The sequence below is a fragment of the Peromyscus californicus genome, unplaced genomic scaffold (genome assembly GCF_007827085.1).
Source record: "Peromyscus californicus insignis strain IS unplaced genomic scaffold, ASM782708v3 Scaffold_15__1_contigs__length_86483966, whole genome shotgun sequence".
Taxonomy (NCBI): Eukaryota; Metazoa; Chordata; class Mammalia; order Rodentia; family Cricetidae; genus Peromyscus; species Peromyscus californicus.
In genome coordinates this window covers 26,149,998-26,174,329 of record NW_026294447.1, presented here as the reverse complement: position 1 = coordinate 26,174,329, position 24,332 = coordinate 26,149,998, and the positions used below count along the sequence as shown (strand labels likewise).

The window sequence follows — 24,332 nt, the reverse complement described above, 5'->3', positions numbered from 1 at the left end:
CTATGTAGTGATCTCAGGTTTTGAACTGTAGCTCAAGTGTCTAGAAGGGAAAGAATGTTGTGGTTTTTGCACTAATATAATAACTTCATTGTCAAATTATTATATTATTTGCATATATATTGCACTTGTACATTTCTATTGGGACATTTTTTATTCATTTTATGTACCAATCACAGATCCCCCTCTTCCCTAGAATGTTGTGTATTTAAGAGTCATTTCAATTTTCCTGATTTGATTGGGAATCTAGTTTAGTAGAATAGATTTGGATTTTCTTCAGGAAACATGTTGTCAGCCTTATAGGCACTCTACCTTCATGGTAATGTTGAGGCATCTCAGAAAGAATTGTTTGAGGAACACCAAAGGAAACATTTGGATCTTTTCAGCTCAAAGCTGGCCTCATAAAATTATCTCATTGTAGAACCTTTTTGATTTCAAACCATATAAATAACCCAAGTAGTGAAGGACTATACAATTAGGAACCTCAAGTTTCTGTGAGGAGAATTGAATTTTGAAATTGAGGGTAGAATTTTGATATTTTCTTAACATACCTATTCTGTGAACTAGGATGTCTCCTCAGCTGCTGATAAGGCTATATATATTCAGGAATAGCTCTATGACCTTTAAGTAAAAATTTCATACAATTCCGAAAACTGATCTAGACATACAATCAATACAATAAATTTGCAAGTACCTGTATTAAAAATATACCTGCTGCCACATCTGCTGAGCTACAACAAAAGCAAGAGATGGTTCCTGCAAAACCATGAAAGCATATCTAATTGGAAAACTGTCTATGCTAGTGATGCTGTGAGTGTGTTGCTCTAATTGATTGATAAATAAAATGCTGATTGGCCAGGAGCCAGGCAGGAAGTATAGTGTAGGCGGGATAAGGAGAGAAGAGAATTCTGGGAGGTGGAAGGCTGAGTCAAGAGATGCTGCCAGCCGCCGCCGCCATGAGAAGCAAGATGTAAGGTAAGCCATGAGCCATGTGGCAACTTATAGATTAATAGAAATGGGTTAATTTAAGATATAAGAACTAGATAGCAAGAAGCCCGAGCCATTAGGCCAAACAGTTTAAATAATATAAGCGTCTGTGTGTTTATTTGGGTCTGAGCAGCTGCAGGTCTGAGCGGGACTGGAGAAAACTCCAGTTACATGTCTACCCTTCTTTAGTTCTTCAATTTGAATTAAATATTAAATTTGAAATAAAATGAACTCAAGTTATCTTCTCAGTGACTCCAGCCACCTGTGAATGGCTTGGCAGTCACATCAGTTTAGTGGCTCCTATTTGGGCCAGCAGAGTCTTTAGGTTTTTGTGAGTTTTATTCAAAACTCTGAAGTATTTTAATGTCTTCTTATATATTGTCATTTTTAGGGGAAAAGGATAAAATAAAAATAAGTATCTTTCTACAAATCAGCTAGAAATCTGCAGAAATGAATTTTTTTCTACTGGACGGGTCTTTCTGACTTGATTTTAGCAGTGCATGTGCGTGCCATATTTGGAAGAGGTGTGGGATGAGGGGGAAAGCCAAAGTCGTTTAATCAGCTAGGACTTTTAGAAGTAGATAAGCACTTCTCAGTTTGAATCCCATCATGAAATCCTGGTGACTCTAAGCTTTGTATACGTCCCATGCAGTGAACTTCTGCTGGCCTGGACAGCAGACCTGAGGATGTCTCACAGTGAGGAGTCCTCCTCCTTCCTCCTGCCTGTCACCTGTCATAGTTCCTCACTGATCAAGTCTAACTGGGAGGCAGACAACATAGGAGTCTCATGACATAACTGATTCTAATAATTTCATGGACCCGGGGAGGCTAAAGATACTCAGCACCTAGTGTAGCAAGAAAAAGAGCAGTGATCCATGCTAGGTTTCTGTCAGTTTATGCCAGATTCACAGTTGTAAAGGAAAGGGGAGCATAAATGCCTGGAAAGAATTGGTCTACAAGGAGGACCCCCAGAGAGTATAATGTTAATTTTCATGCAAGTAAAAGCAACCCACTGCAGTTGCAAATGCCCTAATTTCAGTGATTTCACAGTTAGTATGTCACTCATACAATAACCAGTGCAGGTCACCCGGATGACAGGACATCTGCTGTGCCTTGTGATTCAGCAACATAGTGTCTTTACATCTTGTGGTTCTGCACCCAGTGGAATTTTGGAGTTTCCATGCAGGCGACCTTGTCTAGGTAAAAGAAGTAACTTTTAAGATATTTCTTTCAGGTGCAACAGGAAAGAGACTAGCAAAGCCCCCATCCAATTATTGAAAGCCCCAGTCCAGAAGTGGCTCATATCACTTTGGCTTTTTCTATCCCATAGGCCCAGTCACATGACCTAGTCACATACACTTGCATATATGGGGAACTGGAGATATGCAGGGGGCGTGTATCAAGCAGCCAATTAATTCTACTATAGATCCCGATGTAATTCCATACCCTAGTCCTAGAGACGACCTCAAACACCTTCTTGTCATAGGCGCTCTAACAACCATTTCTTCCCCATGTAATTGACATTGAGACATGTTGGTTCTATCAGCCAAAGCCCTTGAGAAGGGAAAGAAATCCCAATATCACAAGTTATCTGCTTATGTTTTCAAAATTCTAGAAGGTTTAGAATTTGAGATTCAGAATATCTTTCAATATCTTATTTGAATCCCCAAAATATGGTATTATCAATTCTATGTGTCAAAATTTTTCTAAAGTCACTTTTAGAAACTGCATGGCTTTTTGTTTACATTTGCTTTCTAAGTTATTATTATTATTATTTTGTGGGTGAAGGGTGGGGGTGGTGTGATTACAGGTGTCGTATTGTATTTGTTAATGGGAATGTGCCCATGTATATATATGCATATGCTCATGGGCATGTGTATAAAAGCACGTGGAGGCCAGATGTCCATTTGAGAAGCCTTCCTCCATTGCTCTCTATCTTGATTTTTTTTTCAACTGAATATAATTATAATACAAGTCTAAAATAGATGAGTACTTTATAGAAGTAATATAAAAACATGTAAAATATCTCATTAACATTTATATTGATTATAAATTGAAATAATAGTTTTATAAAATACATTATAATTTGATCTTTTAATTTTTTTTGTTTTGAACTTTTTTTTATTTATTTTATTTTTATTTTGCAATACAATTCAGTTCTACATATCAGCCACGGATTCCCTTGTGGGAATCCCTCCCGCCCCCCTCACCTTCCCCCCAGCCCACCCCCCATTCCCACCTCCTCCAGGGCAAAGCCTTCCCCGCGGATTGAGATCAACCTGGTAGACTCAGTCCAGGTAGGTCCAGTCCCCTCCTCTCAGGCTGAACCAAGTGATCCTGCATAGGCCCCAGGTTTCAAACAGCCGACTCATGCAATGAGCACAGGACCCGGTCCCACTGCCTGGATGCCTCCCAAACAGATCAAGCCAATCAACTGTCTCACCCATTCAGAGGGCCTGATCCAGTTGGTGACCCCTCAGCCATTGGTTCATAGTTCATGTGTTTCCATTCATTTGGCTATTTGTCCCTGTGCTTTATCCAACCTTGGTCTCAACAATTCTCGCTCATATAAACCCTCCTCATTCTCGCTAATACTCTGGTTTCTCTTCAGATTGTATAAATCTTTCACCTTCTACCTTGATTTTTGAAACACTATGTCCCACTGACTCTGAAGCTCAGTGGTCAATTAGGGCAGGCCAATGAACTTCAGTGATCTGATGCATGGAGCTACATCCACCACCACCACACAGTCCTGACTTAAAGGTACAGGTGTCCACGGGTGTTGTTACAGGTACAGGTTTCCACTGGCATTAAAGGTACAGGTTTCCACTGGTGTTGTTACCGGTACTGGGTTTGTATGTGGGACCTGGAGATCCAAACTTAGGTCCTCATAATTTATGTGGCAGGCACTTCTCCATATGAGCCATCTCTCCAGCCCTTACATTTATTTTTAATTGAAAAAGTGTCTGATTTTGTCCTGTAAAACATGCTGCTTCCTTAGGGTTTCAGTTCTTGTAGCAGTTAGCCAAAACCCAACCCAACCCCAGTAATATTTCCATAGAACACATTTCCTTGGGCCAGTCTTCGGGCAGAAAGTTCTCTGGACATCGCATGGAGCTGTGGATACACTGACTCCACCACTGACTCTGCTCTGCTCCCTCTGTGCTTCAGTTTAAAAACATCTGCAAGAAAATGAAAATCAGAGGGAATCCTTGCCAACTGTCCTGTAAAGTGCATCAAGATTTGTAGAAGGAGATTTCAGAGAATGGGGCCACAGCTGTCCCATGGCTTTTGCCAGGACTTGACTCTTGAGATACACGGGTCTCACAGTTCCAGAAGCATCTCTTATGGCTGCGAAGCAGGGACCTTGGTGGCCATGCTTCACTTTCCTGATTTTATTTCCTTATTCTGTCTTCTTCACCTCCATCCAAGAAGGCCAGTGCGGTGCCACCAGGAGCACCGGAAAGCCACAGAGACTCGGTCTGCATTCTGAAAATATAGAGGTTTTGACAGACATTTTCCCAAATTGTCAGTCTAAACACACATTCTTGAGAATCTAAATAACGGACCACATAGTCCACAGTGCAGAAGTGGAAGTAGAAACACACACACACACACACACACACACACACACACACACACACACACATACACACACATTCACACACACACACATGCATGCACACGCACACACACATGCACACACACGCACACACACAAATGCACACACACACACACACACACACACACACACACACACACACACACACACACACATACACGAGGACTGGCGTTTTATTTGAAGAAACAAACAGGAACAGAATCCGAAACGCAAGCCCAGGAACAGCCTGGAGAAGGAACTGTTTGGGCATGTGTGATATGCTTTGTGTTGTCAGCCTCTTCTGCTCCATCCGTTTACACTAGATCGAAATTAGCTCTTGCTCACCAGCAAGGAGCCACTCCTTGGAGTGGAGGGATCCAGGAGGGATGGGAGTTGGAAAGTCCCGGCCTCCTTTTCAGAGGGAGGAGAGATGGAGCCTCCGTGAGGTGCATTGTCTGTGTGTCCCCACCGGAGCACGTGGGCAGCAAATGCTAAAGGAGCTTGAGGAGGCTGGCTTTCCCCTCCTGTGGTCTGTCACACACAACTCATTCTCAGGCAAAGTTCAAGCGTAAGCAGAGGCCACGCACCTCTGGCCCAGAACCAAGAAAACAGTCACGTGCAATAATGGTCTCTGAACATCTGAAAGACTATTTCAAAGACCAGACAGTAATGGCAGTGGACTTGACTCAGAGGATGGCCCCCCTTTTGGGCCCTCACTAAGATCCATGACCAAACGTGTTCTCTGGTCCTTGGCCCATTTCTGAAGTCAAATGGTGGAGTATAACATAGTAGAGGAATGCAGGAGATGAATGGGAGAGCCAGAGTGAGCAAGGGGTGCAGCTTGGGGGCAGACATGCTTATCTGTGAGACCTCCCGGCCTCTCAATAGGAGGATACAGAGAAAACTCTACACAGTAAACAAAGAATCAGAGATGCACTGTGAGGCCATTAGTGCGAGGACTGGCCTGCGTAAGCTTAGCCAAGATGGAGAACAACACCTTGCTTCAGCGCACAGTAGAGTAGTTCTCACTCAAAAGGACCCCCACAGCGGGATGTGGTAGCACATACCTGTAATCCTGGCACTCAGGAGGCTGAGGCAGGAGGATCAACAGTTTCAGGCCAGTTGGCCTCTGGAGCAAGAGTTTTCTCAGAACAATAAGCAACACTAAAGACATGACAAAAGATCCAGCTGACCTGAGAATGGTGTGTTGGGTTCTGTGGGGAAGACAAGCAAAGATCTCACTAGCAAGGATAGCTTGCTTCTCAGTGATGCTTTCATGTTGCGTATTCATCCCCTACTGGAGTGCTAATTTCCTTTGAGGCCAATGATTTAGTTAAGCCAAGTTTCACACTTGGCTGCCCTATTCATCATGACATTTGGTGAATTGTCCTTTGCTTGAGCTGTGCATAAGCTTCACTATTAAGGAATACCGTTTGGTCATTAATGTTCGGCAATAAGGTGTGACTTGTAGAGAGAGATGAGACTCCTGTCGTCTCCCGCCTGGACTTTAGTGCAGTGGGGGTGATGACAACTTTGACGGACGGACACAAGAACTCATGCCAACAGGAATCTGAAAGAGTGCTTTAACCCTCATATAGTCACTGCAGGTTTCTGCTTTGGGTCCCATTTCTAATGGACATCTTATGTTTATTAATCAGTATTTTAGCACTTAGGTTGCCCAAGGTCCCCAATCATCTAGGTTTTAATTTGTAACACGGAGTTGTTTTTAAAGGTAATTATGCTGCAAGATGCGAAGTTATGTCAAAGTTGCTAACTACAGAAAGATCTGCGTTTTATAAAAATCAAATGACTTAAACTGCTTTACAGCGCTTCATAGCTTGCCAAAGTGCCTACCTGTACCACTGCCAAACTATGAGTGGCCTTTCATCAAGCATCTATTTACCTAGTGAAACATAGTTTCCTATACATGTTCTTTGGACAGGTTAGGCCTGCTCCTGAGTAAAATTAGTTCATGCAGTTCCTGAGTTTCTAGAGTTCCAAGACATTTTAAAGTGACTTTTAACATGTTATTTGAAACTGATAAAACTTCACCCTTTTTGCTGGGGCTGTTGTGAGCATAGGTTCTTGACATAGTGGGATATTCACTATTAAAATAATTTAACTGAGAGAAAGAAATGCTAAGTGAGATAAAGAAAGGGGGGTAAGAAAGGAGAAGGGAGAGGCCTACCCGGGTAGGCCTCTTAGATTGTGAATACCCTAACTGTTATCATAGAACCTTTATCCAGTAACTATTGGAAGCAGATGCGAAGACCCACAGTCAAACACCAGGCTGAGCTCTGGGAGTCCAATGGAAGAGAGGGAAGAGGGATTATATTAACAAGGGGGGGGGGGGTCAAGATCATGATGGGGAAATCTACAGAGACAACTGAACCAAGCTCCTAGGAACTCACAAACTTTAGAACAGCTGTGGAGCCTACAAGGGTCCAGAGTAGGCCCTCTGCATATGGGAGACAGTTGTGTACCTTGGTCTGTTTGAGGGGCCTCTGGCGGTGGGATCAGGCTCCATCCCCAGAGCAAAGCTGGCTTTTTGGTTCCTGTTACCTATGGTGGGACACCTTGCTCAACCTTGATGCAGGGGAGGGGCTTGGTCCTTCCTCCACTGAATGTAACAGGCTTTGCTGACTTCCCATGGGAGACTTTACCCTGCTGGAGAGGAGGGGATAGGGGGTGGGCCGGTGGAGGAGGCTGAGGGGGAGCGGAAGGAGGAATGAGAGGGGGATCTGTGGTTGGTATGTAAAATAAATTTTAAAAAAAGATTAAATAAAAAATAGATGCTCTTAAAAAAAAGGAGAAGGGAGAAGGGAGATGGGCAGAGGAAAGTAACATTATTCTCTTCTTACCAGTGACTATGCTTGGGTTGACAGGAGCAATTGTATTGGTCACTCACTGGCCTGGGGATGAATTTATATTTCAAATGAGAGAACCCAGAGGACCCTCTTCCTCTAGTCTGATACTTTCTCGGCCAAGTTAGTACTTCTGTTTTGTGTTTCAAGTGCTTATAATCATACACTATAAGAAAACTGAAATTAAAGGACACCCTGGGGTGAGAAAACATAATTTAAAATTCCCTCAAAGCTGAGAAGGATATCTGTATTGGTGACCATTTCTTCACCATTAAGGGTCCTGTCTACATATAATATGCCTTTGAATATTGGCCACATTCAAAAATGATCACAATGTATCCAAATCTTAGTGACCTAAACGGTCAACCTGGAGAAAAATAAAATAAAAACTTTGTCCTCCAGGATAAGCACATTTTCTTCCTGAGTCACCAACTTTAATATCTCCACTCCATGAGTTTCTTTCTAGCATCTGTGCTCACAAATGCAAAGAAAGTGCTTGCTTTTTAATCCTTCTTTCCTGATGAACTTCCTTATCAGCGCCAAATAAACCCTACCATGGGCACATTTGAGCCATTAAAATAAAATGCAGTAATCTCTCAGGTCTCCAGGCTCTGAATTCTCTGACATTTTCCCTTGCTGAGCCTCTGGTGAATAATTAGTTTCCACAAAATGGCTCAGTTCCCAGAGCCAGTGAGGGGTTCCGGCAGATTTGACCACATTTTAATTCTGTTCTGGAAAACGTTTATGGCAGCTGGAACCCAAAAGCTTCAGTCTCATCCTGAACAACAAGCCGAACGCGACACCTAAGGGCGGCAGTTCTCCCGTCATCAAGTAGAAGGTGGTAGTGGTGATGCCAGAGCTTACTGTGTGGAGGGAGGTGGGAAGGCCGAAATGGAAAAGGATGTGACAGCTTTTGTCGGGGTGGGTACTAGCTAATTATGTTTGGAATATGGGGAAACTATGAATGTGTTGAAGATGATCATTTCAATATTCGATGACTGAAGTTAATGCAGCCTCCTTCATTCTCATCGTTACCTTGCTAGCAAATTTTATTTCTGCTCTTCATCCATCCTTCCCTCATTCTCTAAGTATGAGCTGGTTACATGCTAAGTAACAGTTGCAATGGCTAGCCTAGATCAACGTACGTTGTAGAAAACCGAGGGGAACACATCTCTGTGAAATCATTTATTGGCATGAAGCATGAGGTTTGATTGAATGTGTGCATATGTGTGTATGTGTATGTACATTCAGAGTGGCCATGCTACAACCTGATGTTAAGCATAGTTTTGTTTCGATGTTGTGTGTGTTTTGTTGTTGTTGTTGTTTTGATGTGACATATGTCTTACAAAACAAAATAATTGAAAGTCATGTTAGTCAAGCCTTTAATTGAGACCAGTTTATGCCTAGAGCACTTTAGTTATACAGCCATGTTAATTAGTCTGTTTTATTACTTGTGGTTTAACATCATTAGATTAAGCTGTAATCTCTATTGATCCTTTGCCTCTGACTTGTTAACTAGCATGTCGTCATTAAAATGAGTTTTAGAGTTAGATTGTCAGTGCCTTTAGTTATTACCCACCAAGCTACGTAAACAATGGGAAGAACTTGTACTAGCTGGTACAATGAACTTGATCACAACTCATGTTGCGATATTGGATTTTCCGTAGGACCCAAATACTAGAAATGCCTCGTAATGATGCAAGATGGTCAAAAAGAGATACGCTTCACCACACTGAGAGACACCGAGCAGATATTTATCGTAACAAAACGTGTGGCTGGCAAGTGATGAACCATCTATAGAACACTTAAGTTACCATGAAGTATAAATTATAAAATGTACAGCCACAGAACAGCAGCCTGTAACTGTCTGGCTCCTGGGAAGAGCTGCAGTTGGACAAATCTGGGATCACAGAGAATTACTTAAAGTATAATGAGGCTATTGGGGCTGATCCGATAGTTCAGAGAGATAAGGTTTTGAAGCTCTGTTAGAAAACATGTTCAGAATTACATGACAGGGAGGCGTCTCCTTGCTTTTGTGGCCTTGCCAAGGTGTCACTGTCTTATCTGTAGTAATTATCTGGGCCAACGAGCGCTCCAGGTTACATATTTCTTCAAATCATAAGCTGTTTTGTAATAATAGAGAAATGTATTGGTCTTATTCACAATTCCATAAATTCTAAGCCAAAGTATAGCTCAGTGCACCTGCATCCAGTAAAGACGTGTGGATTTTAGACAGGTATGTTTTGCCAGATGTAAAAGAAGAAAATGACTAAGCAATCATAAGGAAAATTTTCTTTCCTTGAAGGTTTAGAATAATTTAATGCATAGCCAAATGCATACAATCACAGCTCTTGAAGCCCAGTTGTCAATCACTGCTCAGCCAGGGTCACATGCCACAATTCTGGTGGACCTGCCAGCATTACTGCCGAGTGTTAACGGATACCAGGCTGGGGCCAAGAGCCCAGAGAGCACAGGCAATGCTGAGATCCCAGGCGAGCCAAGCTCCTGGACTCTCTAATGGGCACACACTCTACGCTGTTTGGGAGTCAATTGCTAGCGTCTCTTCTCTGTCCCCTAATGTTTCTTCTGTTCCTGAGGCCAGAATTTGTATATCATTCATCTTTGTTTCCCCAAAACTCTTATTCCTAACCCCTCTACAGATGGGGCATCTCTGTTAGTTTTAAGGCCATAAGCCATGTCTCTCCTACGTGGTTTGAAGACTCTTGAAATCTATCAGTTCCCAAGGCAAAGTTATATGTAATATTATTGTATTTAGCCTGAAGTGAAATAAAATACTCTTAATTAGCTTTTCAAAAAAAAAAAAAAAACCTATTCACAATGACCCTCACTAGTGACTTACAACTAAAAAGTAAGGTATGGACATAGATGAGTGTTTGGAGGAAATCTTTCCCCAGGTCTTAGGAAAGAAGACTCAAAGAATGATTCTGGGCATGCACACATGTCATGCATGGTACCTGTGAGCACATACACACATGTGCACACAAAATGAATAAATAAATGTAATTAGAAATTAGGGGAGCCATCTTTTCTTTTTTTAATCTCCATGAGCACCCCACTGCCTGCATGACTTTTCTGCAAGGATGGTCAAGGTGGGTCTCCAGAGTATTTCTGTGCACAGGTAAGAGAAGATTTCTTATGTCAGCAGGTGATTTTACAAACAGAGAAAACAAGTCCATGTGGTGGGAAACTGTCTTAACTCTATGCTTTGTCGGGCCTTTCCCCAAAGTTAGTGAGGTAGGTATATATAAATCGGTTTCAAAACCTCTGACATGTCTTTGCCTGTTGGATCTGACTTTGGCTGTGTTCGTCCGATGAGCAAGAAAGTAAACACACTCTGTAGGAGCAACATCTTATTTCAGTAAGCTTGACTAATTACAGTGACTTAAAATCTTTATTTAATCTTCCTGCAGTTATCCTTTTAATGTGTTCTGTAATTACAAACCCTTTGGTCTGTTAATCTCTGATTCATTAGTGGGCTTCTTAAGTGTTTATTAAGAAGCACAGGCAATAGTCTGGTAATTACTAATAATCTTCGTTCATAGCACATTTACAAAGATCTCTGCAGGGAGTTCCATTGGTTCATCACCGCTTATCAGGCCACAGCTTCTATTAGCGATGTCATACTCCTGGAAATATAGAGGATTTATACAGTAACACGGAATGTCCCTTCTCTCTTGTGACTAAGAAACTCAAGAATTAAGTCTAATGGTTGTTCTTCCTCCAAATTTCCATAGATCTCCTGTCTGCTGTTCTCTTGTAGCACTGAGGAGAACGGCAGGCTGGGACTGTGTTACACATCACTGGAATTGTAACTGGGGATGCCTAGTCTGTGTCTCCAGTGTGCCTCGCCTCCTTTGACACAAGGGTGCAATTACCGCATGGGCTAATGCGTTGTGGTGGCATACAATGCCACTGAAGGAGAACTCGGTGCCACTTAGAGCTTTGGTGCCCAGGATCCCTGCATCCCCACCCTGAACGAAACCAAACCTCGCCACCTCCTTCTTGGTAGCTCAAATCCCTTTAAGAGAGGACAGGATTTGACAGACAGACAACAATCCAAGTAGAAGTGCTGATAAAGAGGAGCGTTTGATGTGAATGGTTTCTGGGGCTGAGTCGGATGGGAAAGACGATGGAAGAGAACACAAGAGCTACTGCACTAGGAGAGGATCCCTGGGAGGCGACAGCAGAAATAAACTCCACTTAGCACACGAAGTCAACTGGGTTTGGCAACAGTGCAGCGAGATGACTCACAACAGCTTTCGCCCCCAAATTCCCTTCAGCTCCCTCCCCCAACGCTTACCTCACTGAAAAGGAGTCTAGTCCTTTCACTAGTGAGATGGCTCAGGGGGTCATCCCCAAGCCTGGAGATGCAAGTTGATTCCCCAGGAAGCACACAGAAGAGAAGAGACCAGATTCCTGCAAGCTGTCCTCAGACCTCTGCATGAACATAGGCACACGCACGTGCAAACACACACACACAGAGGGAGAGAGAGAGAGATACACAGGCACACACACACAGGGACACACACACACACACACACACACACAGGGGTGGGGGGGAGAGAGGCATATATTGACAGAGACACACACGCACAGTGACATACACAGACACACACACCCCATAATTTTAAGAAGTTAAGAGGAAAAACAAAAATAAAATAAATAAAATCTTAAAACAGAGTGCACACTGTGCAAATGTACATGTATGTTTGGAAATAATTCTATCCCCTATGCCAGTCCAACCCTTTGTAGTTAAATGCTGCATATTCACACAAAGATATAATATATAATATACACATCCTACAACCTTTAATCCTTTGGAAATAAGACACAGCACACATCTGATTTTTTTTTTGCACAAATTTTGACATTTTTAAATAACTTCATCTTACTCTTTTAAGGCAGCAAAGCCACTCCACTTCTCACAGACATCTTTTTTATGGCCATGTCTCAGAAGTATTCCAGAAAGCTGAAGCACCGCATCTCACCGTCACCACGCAGAGAAACTTAAAACGGGTCTCACTGAGCACACATTTAAATTAGTGGGAACTGCTGCAGCCATGGTTCTTGAAAAATGGTTGAGTCTGTGAAAACAAATACACTGCCATGCATTAGGTACGTTTGTGTGTGGACACTGAGAGGCCCTCCCTGACCCTGGTCACTATCACAGTAACTTGCTTGGTGTTCCAGGTGGAGCGAATGGCAGGACCAGTCACTCCCGTTGCTAAGTACATGCAGTCTTGCAGTGGTAGGTCCCGTGGCTGATTGTCCCCTTGGCCCCTTTGAAGAGCTGCAGGGGTTTGAGGGTCACGCCTTTTCCCCTTGTGTTTGATTCCAACTGGATGTCAGGCACCGAGCAGCTCTCAAAGTGTTACTGTGTTGTCCAGTTTGTCTCTCTGGCAGCAACTGTTCTTTCTGTGAAAGTTGCTCAGATGGAGATTCCAGATGTGACCAAACTACTTTTATAAAGACAAGAGAGAGGTAGGTCCAAGTTTTTCATCTCAACACAATCAAGAGAGGGATGGCTTTGTCTTTGCAACTCTACAGAGTTATATTTCATGCCTGGAAAATTGTCTCCCTAAGCATAGAGAGAATTTGTGAGCACAGAATGCAGCTTGAAAAATGGTGAGGTAAAGTGGAAGGGAAGAAGAAAATTGCTGTTTTACATGATTGACCCAAATGCACTGTAATTATATCAACTTAAAACAGCTCCCTTAGAAGAACTGATAACTCTCCGGTCAGAGTAAGTCCTGTGTAGTGTAGCTAAATACTGCACACATCCCTGTGCAAAGTACAGGAATGCCATCTATGAGAGGCACAGTGCACTCTGCTCTCTGTCTTCAGTGTGTCTGGCCCTCTGACTGTCTTCACATAGCGGAAAATGCTGAGCCTTGCTGTTCACCGTGCCTTCCTCTCCTCTGTACTGTTCACACAGCACATGAGCCTTTGTGTCTCCTGCCCCCATGAACGGAGCACCATTCATCAGACAATCAGCTTCTGCGTGAATCGCTCCTGGTCAGCCCACTGACCACTCTAAGTGCCTGTTCTAGAATGGGATTGATAACTAGTGAAGTTCAATCACAGATTTCTTTTTTAGCCCTTTCCTTCTTGTCTCTTTTTGCAAAGTACATTTTTTTTTTTTTGTCAGCAACAGCCACCCCACAGAAAGTTCATCTCCTGCACCAGGATAGTAGTATTAATAAAACTCACTAGCTGGTATCTGACTTTCCAAAATGCCATTTCTAGATGGTATGACTTGTATTGACATCATCTCTTTACATGTCTCCTTCACCTAAGCCACACATTTCTAAAATGCAAAACCATGTCTAAAATGCAGAACATACATGCCAAGCAGTGGGACACATGTGGTATAACAGCGCTCAATAACTCACATTAATTGAATGTAAAATCGATTGCAGCTCTTCCTTTTTTATTCTGGAAAAAGAAAAGGAATTTCACCTAGGGAGTAAAGTGCCTGTACTTCAAAAGCCAGGTTAGTTATGCGCATCTGTGCAAGCCCATATAATACCTGAATTTGTCAATAGTTTAGACAAAGGTGGGTTTCTTAACCTCAGCAGTTAAAGAGAGGTAAACGTTGACTAGAATTTGGATGTGCTTGCATTGGTCCATCTGCTTACACAGATGTAAGATAGAAGATAAATGCCCTCTGTTGGGCTTTGGTTCTTCTCACCTGGGTACCCTCCCCTAAGCTTGATTAGGTCTGTATCCATCCTGAGCAAACAACATGTGTTAGCAGAGTGTCATGGCATCTTCCTGAAGGAAACCCAGGCAGGTTGCTGATGTGGAAGAATGCTTCCCTCATTTCTCTGCTAGGAAGCACAGCTTTCCCTCAAGGGCCTTTGTTCCCTCCTCCACCTGGACTGCTTCCCACTAGTTGGCTCTGTTTGCCTTTTGGGCCCCATGAGGACCAGCTGAAACCAACCCCCTTTCCCTTTGTGAATCTCCTCCTGAGCCTTCATAGAGAGCAGTAATCCCACCGCAGCCCCTAACACCTGGACGACATGATGCCCTTGCTACTTAACATTTCAGGTGTTTGGGGTTAGCAAAGACTCTTAAATTTTCAATTTTATTTCCTCATGCTTCTTAAAAGTGGACATAATGTGCTGAATCATTGTGAAACCCGTAACACCCAATATCATATGGCATACATTAAGAAAACACTTGGCAGTTTGGAAGAAAAGCATCTACAAAAGAATCTGATATAAAGGTATTTAATGAAAGATTATTACAGATATCATGAGAAACGTTTGTGTACATGTAATGCTTTTACAATAAATAAAAATGTTTTAAATTATTTTATTAAACAATTACAATAGTAGAATTTTTGATGTCTCCACTAAACATGAGAAAATGTTTCATAACAGTGATGAACATAGGCCACAAATGTGTAAATGCAGAAATGGGGATGGTTATTTGGACTAAACCAAAATCATACTTTGGAAATTGCTCTGTATGCTACATGGTTATTTGTCGTACAAACCCATATGTAATTCTCCCATTGCATTACTTTCCATGTAATGTTAAATTATTTTTAAAATACAGAATTATCTCATCTACATGTTGTAGTCCAGAAATACCCAAACCATCAAGTCTTGTTCTTATTCTAGAGAGACCTCTTACTGAGTCCTTCAAGCCAGTGGTATATACACACAGATGTACACTCTGCATCTAAAACAGTCCAAGCAAGCCAGTTGTCCCAATTCATACTCTTCTGATAAGTTCATTATATTTAGTTTTTGTGTGTGTATGCATGTGTGTGCATGCATGTGTGCATGCAAGTGATTGTATGTTCCTGTGTTTCCTGTGTATGCATGCACATATAACAACCTTGGATGTCACTCCTCAAGTACAATCCATCTTGATTTTTGGAGGGAGGGTTTCTCACTAGGCTTGGGCTCGCCCAGTGGGAGAGACTGGTTGGCCAGTGAGCCACAGGAATCTCTCTGTGTCTACCTCTCTGGTGCCATAAGTCCAAGTGTGTGCACTGCCATGCCTGGCTTTTTCATGTGGGTCCTGGGGATTGAAGGTGGGGTCTTAGAATTTCACAGCCAGGGGTTCACAGACTGAGCTATTTGCACAGCTCTGCCCAGTTTACATCTAAGAGTGGAGCTCTTGTTCAGAAACCAAGCTTCTAGATTGCCCCAGTGCAGCTTCAACTGTGACTAAAGGCCCTGCACAATTAAGACAAATATGACATTTTACAGTTTAACAGTAGTCAGCACAGTGTTGTGGAATACTGCTCACTGTGTTAAAGATGAGCAGGAGGACATGTTGAAATATCCACAAAAAATGAATTAAAGAGGAAAAAGACTACCCCAAATTCATACACCTTTAATCACATGCCTACTGCTGTGCATTCTGGCATCATGTCCTCATATGGAGATTCATTCTGCCTTCACAATTGTACTCTGCTCTATGCTCTCCCTCTACACTACCCAGTCAGCCAATGAACATTAGTTTAGGGATTTGTTTGTGCCAGGACCTTTTCTGGAAGGTTCAACTGACACTTCCCTAGACAGATGCTGTCCTGACCCCCAAAATTATCAACTTTCAATTTTCCAAAATCCAATGTAATTTCAGCTTTACTTCAGCTGCCCAATGGGTTCAAGCAGAGTAGTACATTCACTCTTGTCTGTGATAAGTCTGGTTTTTGAGCATAATTCCCCAGGGCTTACAACTATAAAGAGCATTATCTCTAGAAGAAGAAGTATGAATACCATAATGCTAATGGTATGAAAAATATTTTGAACTAGATAATATCAGAAGTAATTCTGAAAAGCACCTACAAGAAAAAAAGGAAGGAAATAGGTAAAATTATGGCAGGAAGCAGAGGAGGAAGAGTGACCTTAAATCAGAAATTAGGATAAAGAGCTAAAAATGAAGGGTAAACAGGCTAGATAAACCAGAGAATGGATTAAAAATGGCATGTGATAAAATATGAATATTTATTATCACATCTTTAGAAATAAACCCCAGGGTAAACACAAAGAAAAGTTAAACTGTCATATTGGAGGCTTCTACATTTGGTGGGCTACAGTGGAAGATAAATGATTATACCAAGGAAACAGAACATAAAAGATGATGGCTTTCAGAAATGGAGCACATCTTCTCTGAGCAACAGCCATTGCAGAGCACTGTGCTTCTGCAAAGACCTTGTCCCATGCTGAAGTCATGATGGTAGATTGTAGCAGAATTAGTTCCAAATTCACCCACGGAATCTCACTTGTCCCATACTAATTCCTCTGTACTTCTAAACCTTTTTATTAAATATCTATTGAGGAACATTTGCTGTGGATGTCTTTCTGTATGCTGTGAATATATGTTGCTTTGCTTAGTTGATAAATAAAACACTGATTGGCCAGTAGCCAGGCAGGAAGTATAGGTGGGATAAGCAGACAAGGAGAATTCTGAGAAGAGGAAGGCTGAGTCAGGAGACACCAGCCCACTGTCCAGGGAGCAGGATGTAATGGCACACAGGTAAAGCCACAGGACATGTGGCAACATATAGATTAACAGAAATGGGCTGAGTTTAAGTGTAAGAGCTAGTCAGTAGTTAGTCTGAGCTAATGGCCAAGCAGTTTTAATTAATATAAGCCTCTGTGTGTTTACTTAGGTCTGAGCAGCTGCAGAACCAGGCAGGACACAGGAAAATTCCAGCTACAAACATTAATTAAAGCTTTAACTGTGTATTTCTTTTCTATACATTTTCAGATTTCTGAAGTATGTATTAAAACAATGTATGGCATCTGTACATGCTTTTCACACACACACACACACACACACACAAAATCTAAATGCCTTAGGATGTATCTGCCTGGCTGATAAACAGAAACATGGGCTCTCATAAAGTACAAAGGGCCAGAAACAAGGGAATAAAAGAAACAAGGTAAAGGTTATATAAGAACAACAAATCAATGAAATCCATAGGAATGGTGAGAATATTTTAAATTACTCTGGAAAAGCTACATTTCTAAGACTTTTAAAAACAAGAAAGCTGCCTGGCAGTGGTGACGCATGCCTTTAATCCCAGCACTTGGGAGGCAGAGGCAGGTGGATCTAGATGAGTTTGAGGCCAGCCTTGTCTAAGGAGTAAGTTCCAGGACAGCCAGGACTGCTTCACAGAGAAACCCTGTCTCAGGGGAAAAAAACTATCAAGAACAACAACAACAACAAAAAAAAACCAACAACAACAACAAAAAACATAAAAACCATTTGGCCAAATTTTTAATGTACATTTTTTCTATTGTTGCTTGATTTTTTTTCTAGGTTCCAGGTTCAGAGAAGTATAACGGACCCACAAAGTTACAAAAGCTTAGGTGACAGCTTCCGGATGATCTTCCGAACAGAGGGGTATGTAACATCTTCCTGTGTGCACTGCATATTGATATGGTCATTTTAATGTATTTCTACTTGACCAATTTTCTTATTTTTCAATAGTTTGCTTTCCTGCCCTGGTGTTACTAGGGAAAACACTTTCTTAAGTGTGCCTTCCTATTTTGTTATATTTTTCCTAATTTGAATGAAAACTGAATATGTATATAGTGGAAACTACTCCAGAGATTATTAATAACCAATCTTGACTTAGGGCAATTTATAACTTATGGTATTAAGGCTATGAAGTTTTCTTAACTGTATTATCTAAACATAATAGTTATTTTTACTTTGGGACTTAAATATAATACTCAAATTTATTCCTTGTTTACAAGGAGATTTAAAAATCTATAATCAGGACCCTCTCAGCCTTCCTCTGTAGCCCATCTCTGTACTCATAAAGTTTCTCTGGTCCCTGTGGTCACTTATAAAATAATCATTTAGAGGCTTAATATAATTTATAAACTGTATGGCCTATGGCTCAAGCTTCTTGCTAGCTAGCTCTTATAACTTAACCCATTTCTATTAATCTTTAAGTTGCCAAGTGTTTTGTGCCTTACCAGTACTTTCACATCTTGCTTCTCCTGGTGACAGGCTGACATCTCCCCCTACTCTCCTTTCTTCTTCCTGGCTCTGTATTGGATTTCCTGTCTCTCTATAACCTGATTTGCAAGTTTCATTATTGTGTTCTTCTCTCATAGTTGAATGGTATTTCATTCTGTGTATGTGCCACATTTGCGTTTAGGGTTTTCCATTTCATACCTATTGTGAATAGAACAGTAACAAATGTAGTCAAGCAAGTATCTGTGGAGTGGGATGTTAAGTCCTCCTTTGGGACTATGACAAGAAGTACCATAGCTGGGAGTTCTCCACACTGATTTCCAGAGTGTCTGCACCAGCAGTAAATCAGGGTGCCCCCTTTCACCACGTCCTCAGCGGTGTTTGATGTCAGTTGTTTTCTTGATGTTAGCCATTGTGTGTTAAGGTGAAAGGAATTTTGTTGTGTGTACGCACACCCATGCGCAAGCAAACCACAGCATATGTGTAGATGTTACATGACAACTTGTGGAAGTTGGTCCTCTCTCTACCATGCAGCTTCCAGGGATCAAGCTTGGCTTGTCAGAAAAGCCAACAAATGTCTTTTCACCAGCCCAAATTTAATAGTATTACTAGATATACTCGGAATTCTCCATGCAACTCTGGGTGGTAGGTTCCCTTCCAGTCGGACAGAGAAAGGAAATAAGACTTTGAGAGCTTAGCAATAAGTGTTAGGGCGAGTACTCAAATCGAGACCTATTTAAGCCTAAAGCCCAAGCAGCTAACTGTTGAGTTCACTACCTCATTTGTCAGGTGATGCTATGAATGCCATCCTGCTTGCTCATTATTTCAGTACAAACTCTATCATGGATATCTTGCCATGCCAGCATAGTAATTTCTTTATCTGTGTGCTACAGTTTAGAAAATGAATCTCCTTAGTGATCTTTGTGAGTTTTTTTTCCCCAGATTTTCACTATTATAAACAACATACTCACTTATATGCTTACATATTTTATATATCTATAACCCATAAGACTAAATGTTATATACATTTTATTTTGTAGATGTTAAGACATTAGTTTCTATGCATGTATTGACTTTGTGCCCTTAATATTTAAGAATTTTCATTTCTCCTCACCCTCCCAAGATGGGACATTTTGAATTACTACTTGGGGAATCTTTCATTAATGTGCACCTCCTGTTTACCATCCAATAAGTAAGAAATGAAGCTGTATTATATGTTACTGACACTGAACACACTTATGTCATTAGGGGTTGTTTATTTCATGAATTAGCCGTTTGTACGCTTTACCCATTTCTCTTAGGTTAGTCCTTTTTTTATTATTATAGATTTGTAGGAGGTCAGTACAGATTATATTGTAGACACAAATTCTTTGTTATATATATTAAAGGCATTTTTCCTAATTTGACTTTTGTCTTACAACTGTAATGTGTTAGTCTCTTTAGAGTTTAGGGTGCTCCATATCATGATTTTGTGGTAATATCTATTTTTCCTTTGAGCTATATAACACTGTCACACTAAAAGACTACAAAACAAGCAAAAAAATCAACAAAAATAAACATTTTTCTGATATTTCACATTGGCATTTTTAATTCACCCATAAGTTCTTTTAATAGTATGTGTATAAACAGTAAATTTTATTTTTAGATGGTTAGCCAGTTGTCCAAATATCAACTGAACAACCCATCCTCCATTCACTGACTAAAGATACTACACTCCAATTGACACACTCCTGTCACCAGCTCAGCTTCCTACACTGGGTTTTCATATCCCGCTGTTTCATTACATTGCCCATCTCTATGCAGGCATCATGCTGTTCTAACTATTTTATCTGTGCCAGTATCATATTTTTAAACTATTTGATCAGCAAAGTATTTGGGACTATGTCAAAACATGCCCTGCGGTATAAAGTTCAAATTCCTGTCCTAGTGTGCAGAGCCCTTGCTGGCGTACCCTCCTTCTTTTTCAGGCTCATTTTTCATACCCAGATGTGCTGCAGGAAAAGGCAGCAGTGTGGGGGCTTCTGATCTCTCACTCTTAGAACATTTGCAAGTTGTCTTTCTGGAGTACCCAACCACCTAATCCACCTAAGAAACCCTCTTCATTCAGAAGTGACTTCACATTCCGCCACCCCTGAGCACTTTTTCTCCAGCTTATGCTCGAGTGTTTCCCTTCCCTCCCCTCCCACATATATGCTGCATAAAATGTGTCCTGTGTTGTTGTCTTACGTGTTCCGCCCTCAAAAACGTGTTTCCTTAAAGGCCATTTCTCATTTAGCTTTGCATGTCTGGTGCAATGTTTGGTCTGAGGAGAGACAGGAGAAGTATACTAAACATGTGATTCACAGTCCTCCTAGCTACACAGTACAGCTGCAAGTCCAGCAAAGATGCTGTGGTCCACACTCTGTGAGGATGTGATAACAAAGCATCCGACATTGCCAACATACTTATATTTATGATGAGGGTTGTAAATCATGCTTGTTCTGCTCAGTAGTTGTATAAAATTAAAGACATCGTAGTATATTATCTAGTCAACAAGACGTCCCTTTCCAGTAAAGCAGTCCTGTTAGCATCAGCCAGCTCTCTAAACTGTAATGGATATCTCTGAATTAGAGGCGGGTGATCCTTCGCCAGGCTCTTTATTTCATTTATGTTTTAGGGAAAACCGATGTCTCTGCTTTGATATCAAATAATCCAGCAAACACACAGTGTGTGTGGTCCTTGTATAACAAAATTGTCCTTTTCCTATACTGTACATATAATTGTGTCTACAGCAAATTGACATTTTTTCCCCTCTACAGTGCCTGTAGATCTAGACATGCTGTTACTCAAAGATCAGAGAGCTCTGCTCCTAGGAATGGAAATCTGTGTTTAAAAAAGGCTGCATGAACGTTTTGACACCCAACAAGTGTTTAAAAGCCTTAAGCTAAACAAAGACCACTAACAGCAACAACAACAACAAATGAAAGAATGGGAAAAACTTTTAATACATGCTATTAATTGTTTTTCTTAGCAAAAGCCATTTTTCGACTACACTGTGTTCTTGGGGATGGTTTCAGGTGCAGATATAGGCCTGTCAGAGATCTGAAGGGAGAGACCGATTCATTGGCTGATGGCATCTCAAGCTTAAAGACACTAAAATCTGTTAGCGTATCTAGTCTCTGCGCACACACCCGTTTCCCCACCGTAAGACTATGAAGCACTCCTTACCAACACTCTCAGTGATGCAATTCCCACCCCTGCCCAGAATTCATCGCACTGTCAAGAAGATAATTGCTCAACCACCATGGCTTCTGCTTCCTTCTGCTCATTCCATTGTTAAAGATGTGGCCTTTTCAAGAGCAATTTAATTAAAAAAAAATTTTAAAGCCTTACAGATTCTAAACAGAAATTTCTGTGGTTTGCAATTCTCATAATTTGCTTTCACTAAAGAGAATATAGAAAGAGGGATCCAGACAATGAATGTAAGAAAGAGATTTGTGTAGCTAGAGTTTTCCTGCCTGGCCCACGGTCAGGGCAAATCTCTCTCACCTGCCAGTCCCACAGCCGCTCAGACCCGACCAAGTAAACACAGAGACTTATATTGGTTACAATCTGTATGGCCGTGGCAGGCTTCTTGCTAACTGTTCTTACAGCTTAAATTAATCCATTTCTATAAATTTATACCTTGCCACATGGCTTGTGGCTTACCGGCATCTTCACATGCTGTTTGTCATCGTGGCGGCTGGCAGTGTCTCTCTGACTCAGCCTTCCATTTCCCAGCTTTATTCTCCTCCTTGTTACGTCTACACTTCCTGCCTAGCCAATGGCCAATCAGTGTTTTATTTATTGACTAATCAGCAACACATTTGCCATACAGAATATCCCACAGCAGATTTGTCCCTGTCACTGTGAGAGCACCTCCACTGTCACCGTAATTCTTCCTCTCTGTGGCCTGACAGAAGTAAACGAACCAAATAGGTCCATGTACTGTGAGATAAAATAATCATGAAAGGCGAAAAAGGCACAGCCAATTTGATTAGGGGCCGCTAAAGCCAGTCGGTTTCATGTGCAAGCTCACCTGACAAACCGTGCCTGGCATCCCTGTCTACACATGTTCATGCATCAGGCTTCTCTGGCATCTGTGTTTACATGTGTTTGTGCATCAGGCCTCCTCAACATCCATGTATACATGTGTCAGTGAATCAGGTCTCCTTGACCTCCCTGTCTACATGTGTTCATGCATCAGGCCTCCCTTCCCTTGGCCTCGAGGTATTTTATGAAGGCTTTCCCGGTCTGCTTTGTGCTTGTCATTCTCTTAAGAAAGACCGCTCCCAGGGGAAGAACAAGGCACCATGATCAAAAAGGTGGTTCTCCCAGAAGGAGCTGCCATCATCACACCTCGGTTGCGCTGACCCCCTGCAGAAGGAGGAAGCAGGAGAGGAGAAAGGAGGATTGAGTTTTTCCAAAGGAGTGGAAGGGGGAAATGATGTCAGTAAGCCCAGGATAGTCTGCCTACCTCTGCTCCTGTTCCTCCTCCATTGCTCTAGCGTCCACTCTTCCTGAAATAAAGAGAAAAAAGGAAGTTCACAGAACAGAAGTCATGCTGATTGGACAGGGAAAAGAAGACACATAATAGCTTGTGTTTTCATTAGTGCTGCACACAGTGTCCTCGGCTTTCTCAGCACAGCACCCCATCTGACTTTTGTGAGAGGTAACTGAAGATCGGAGAAGTTAAATAATGTATTCAAGGTCATATAAGTATTAGTGTCATAACCATGTCCTTTTTATTTTACTGTGTTGCTTTTCCCTAAAAGACCACATTTTATTATATGTTGATTATAAAGAAGACAATGTGGAAATAGTAACCATAAAAAGCTACAATTTTCAAATAGCTATTATATAATTTTTGATAGTTTTACTTTCAAATCACACAGCAATTTAAATCAGCCTATGTCCCTTCCTCCAGTGACTATAAAAGCCCCCAACAACTAGTGTATATCCAGTCAACCAAATCTTGGTGATTCTGAGGCAGCACCTCAAGCCCCTGGCAACTCCAGACTTAATCCAATCATGCCACATTCCTTGCAGGCAAGTGCATAAGTTCATGGTTTTTTAAGTCAGTCTGCTCCCATCCTGTATGATCCTTAGCTCTCTTATGACAATAATTTTTGGACTTTGGTATGCTTAAGGCCAGTAACTAGGAAACAACTAGGTCAGATTAAACTCAGTTTCAAATGAGAAACATGTTGATTGCTGGTGCCTTCTGAAACGTGGCATTCTTCAGAAAGTATTGCTGTAGGAAATATGTGGTTGCTTTGGGGAGAGCATTTGAACTGTGTTTTGCTTTGCGATTTGTTTTCTGTAACCACGGATGCTGTACCACGTATCATCTTACAATCAGACCACTTGGTGATTATAATATTTTCTAGTTAAATGACATTTAAGGCCTCATTTTATGAGCTCCGGCATAATTGGCTAATTTGGTAAACTCCAGATGTGTGAGATAATGTGCCACTCATTTAAGTGCCTTTCAGACGGCAGAAATGGCACAGCCCCAGGAGGTATAATCACCCCTCCTTGTTTTCATTAAGAAGGGGAGGGAGCTGCTTATGACACAAAGGAAGTAGGATTCTATCAGTCTAAACCAACAATTTGCTAAGATCTGGATGTTTTATTTTTAATCAGTGGACTCGCTCAAAGACCTTCAGTGAGTCTTCTTAAAAAAAAAAAAAAAAGTGGTTTGCTGAACCTGATGTGGCTAGCTGCTTTGAAAGCACCCTTGGAAAACAGATAACTCTAACACTGCAGAAAATGCCTTGAAACTGCTCCTCATGTGGAAGTGAGGGGAAACATTGGGACTGAACAGAGGAGGGCAAAACTAACCTTTCCCAGAGCTGTGAATTGTAGTTATTTTGGTAATTAACATCTTT

General features: G+C 41.5%; 1 protein-coding gene across 1 annotated transcript in view; it reads left to right on the top strand.

Annotated features, from left to right (window-relative positions):
- Slc25a21 (solute carrier family 25 member 21) overlaps positions 1–24,332 on the top strand; it is a 480,447-nt gene that overhangs the window by 326,217 nt on the left and 129,898 nt on the right. Inside the window, exon 3 of the mRNA XM_052738572.1 lies at positions 17,758–17,841. Within this exon, the coding sequence (XP_052594532.1) occupies positions 17,758–17,841 (84 nt within the window). The remainder of the gene's footprint in view (positions 1–17,757; positions 17,842–24,332) is intronic.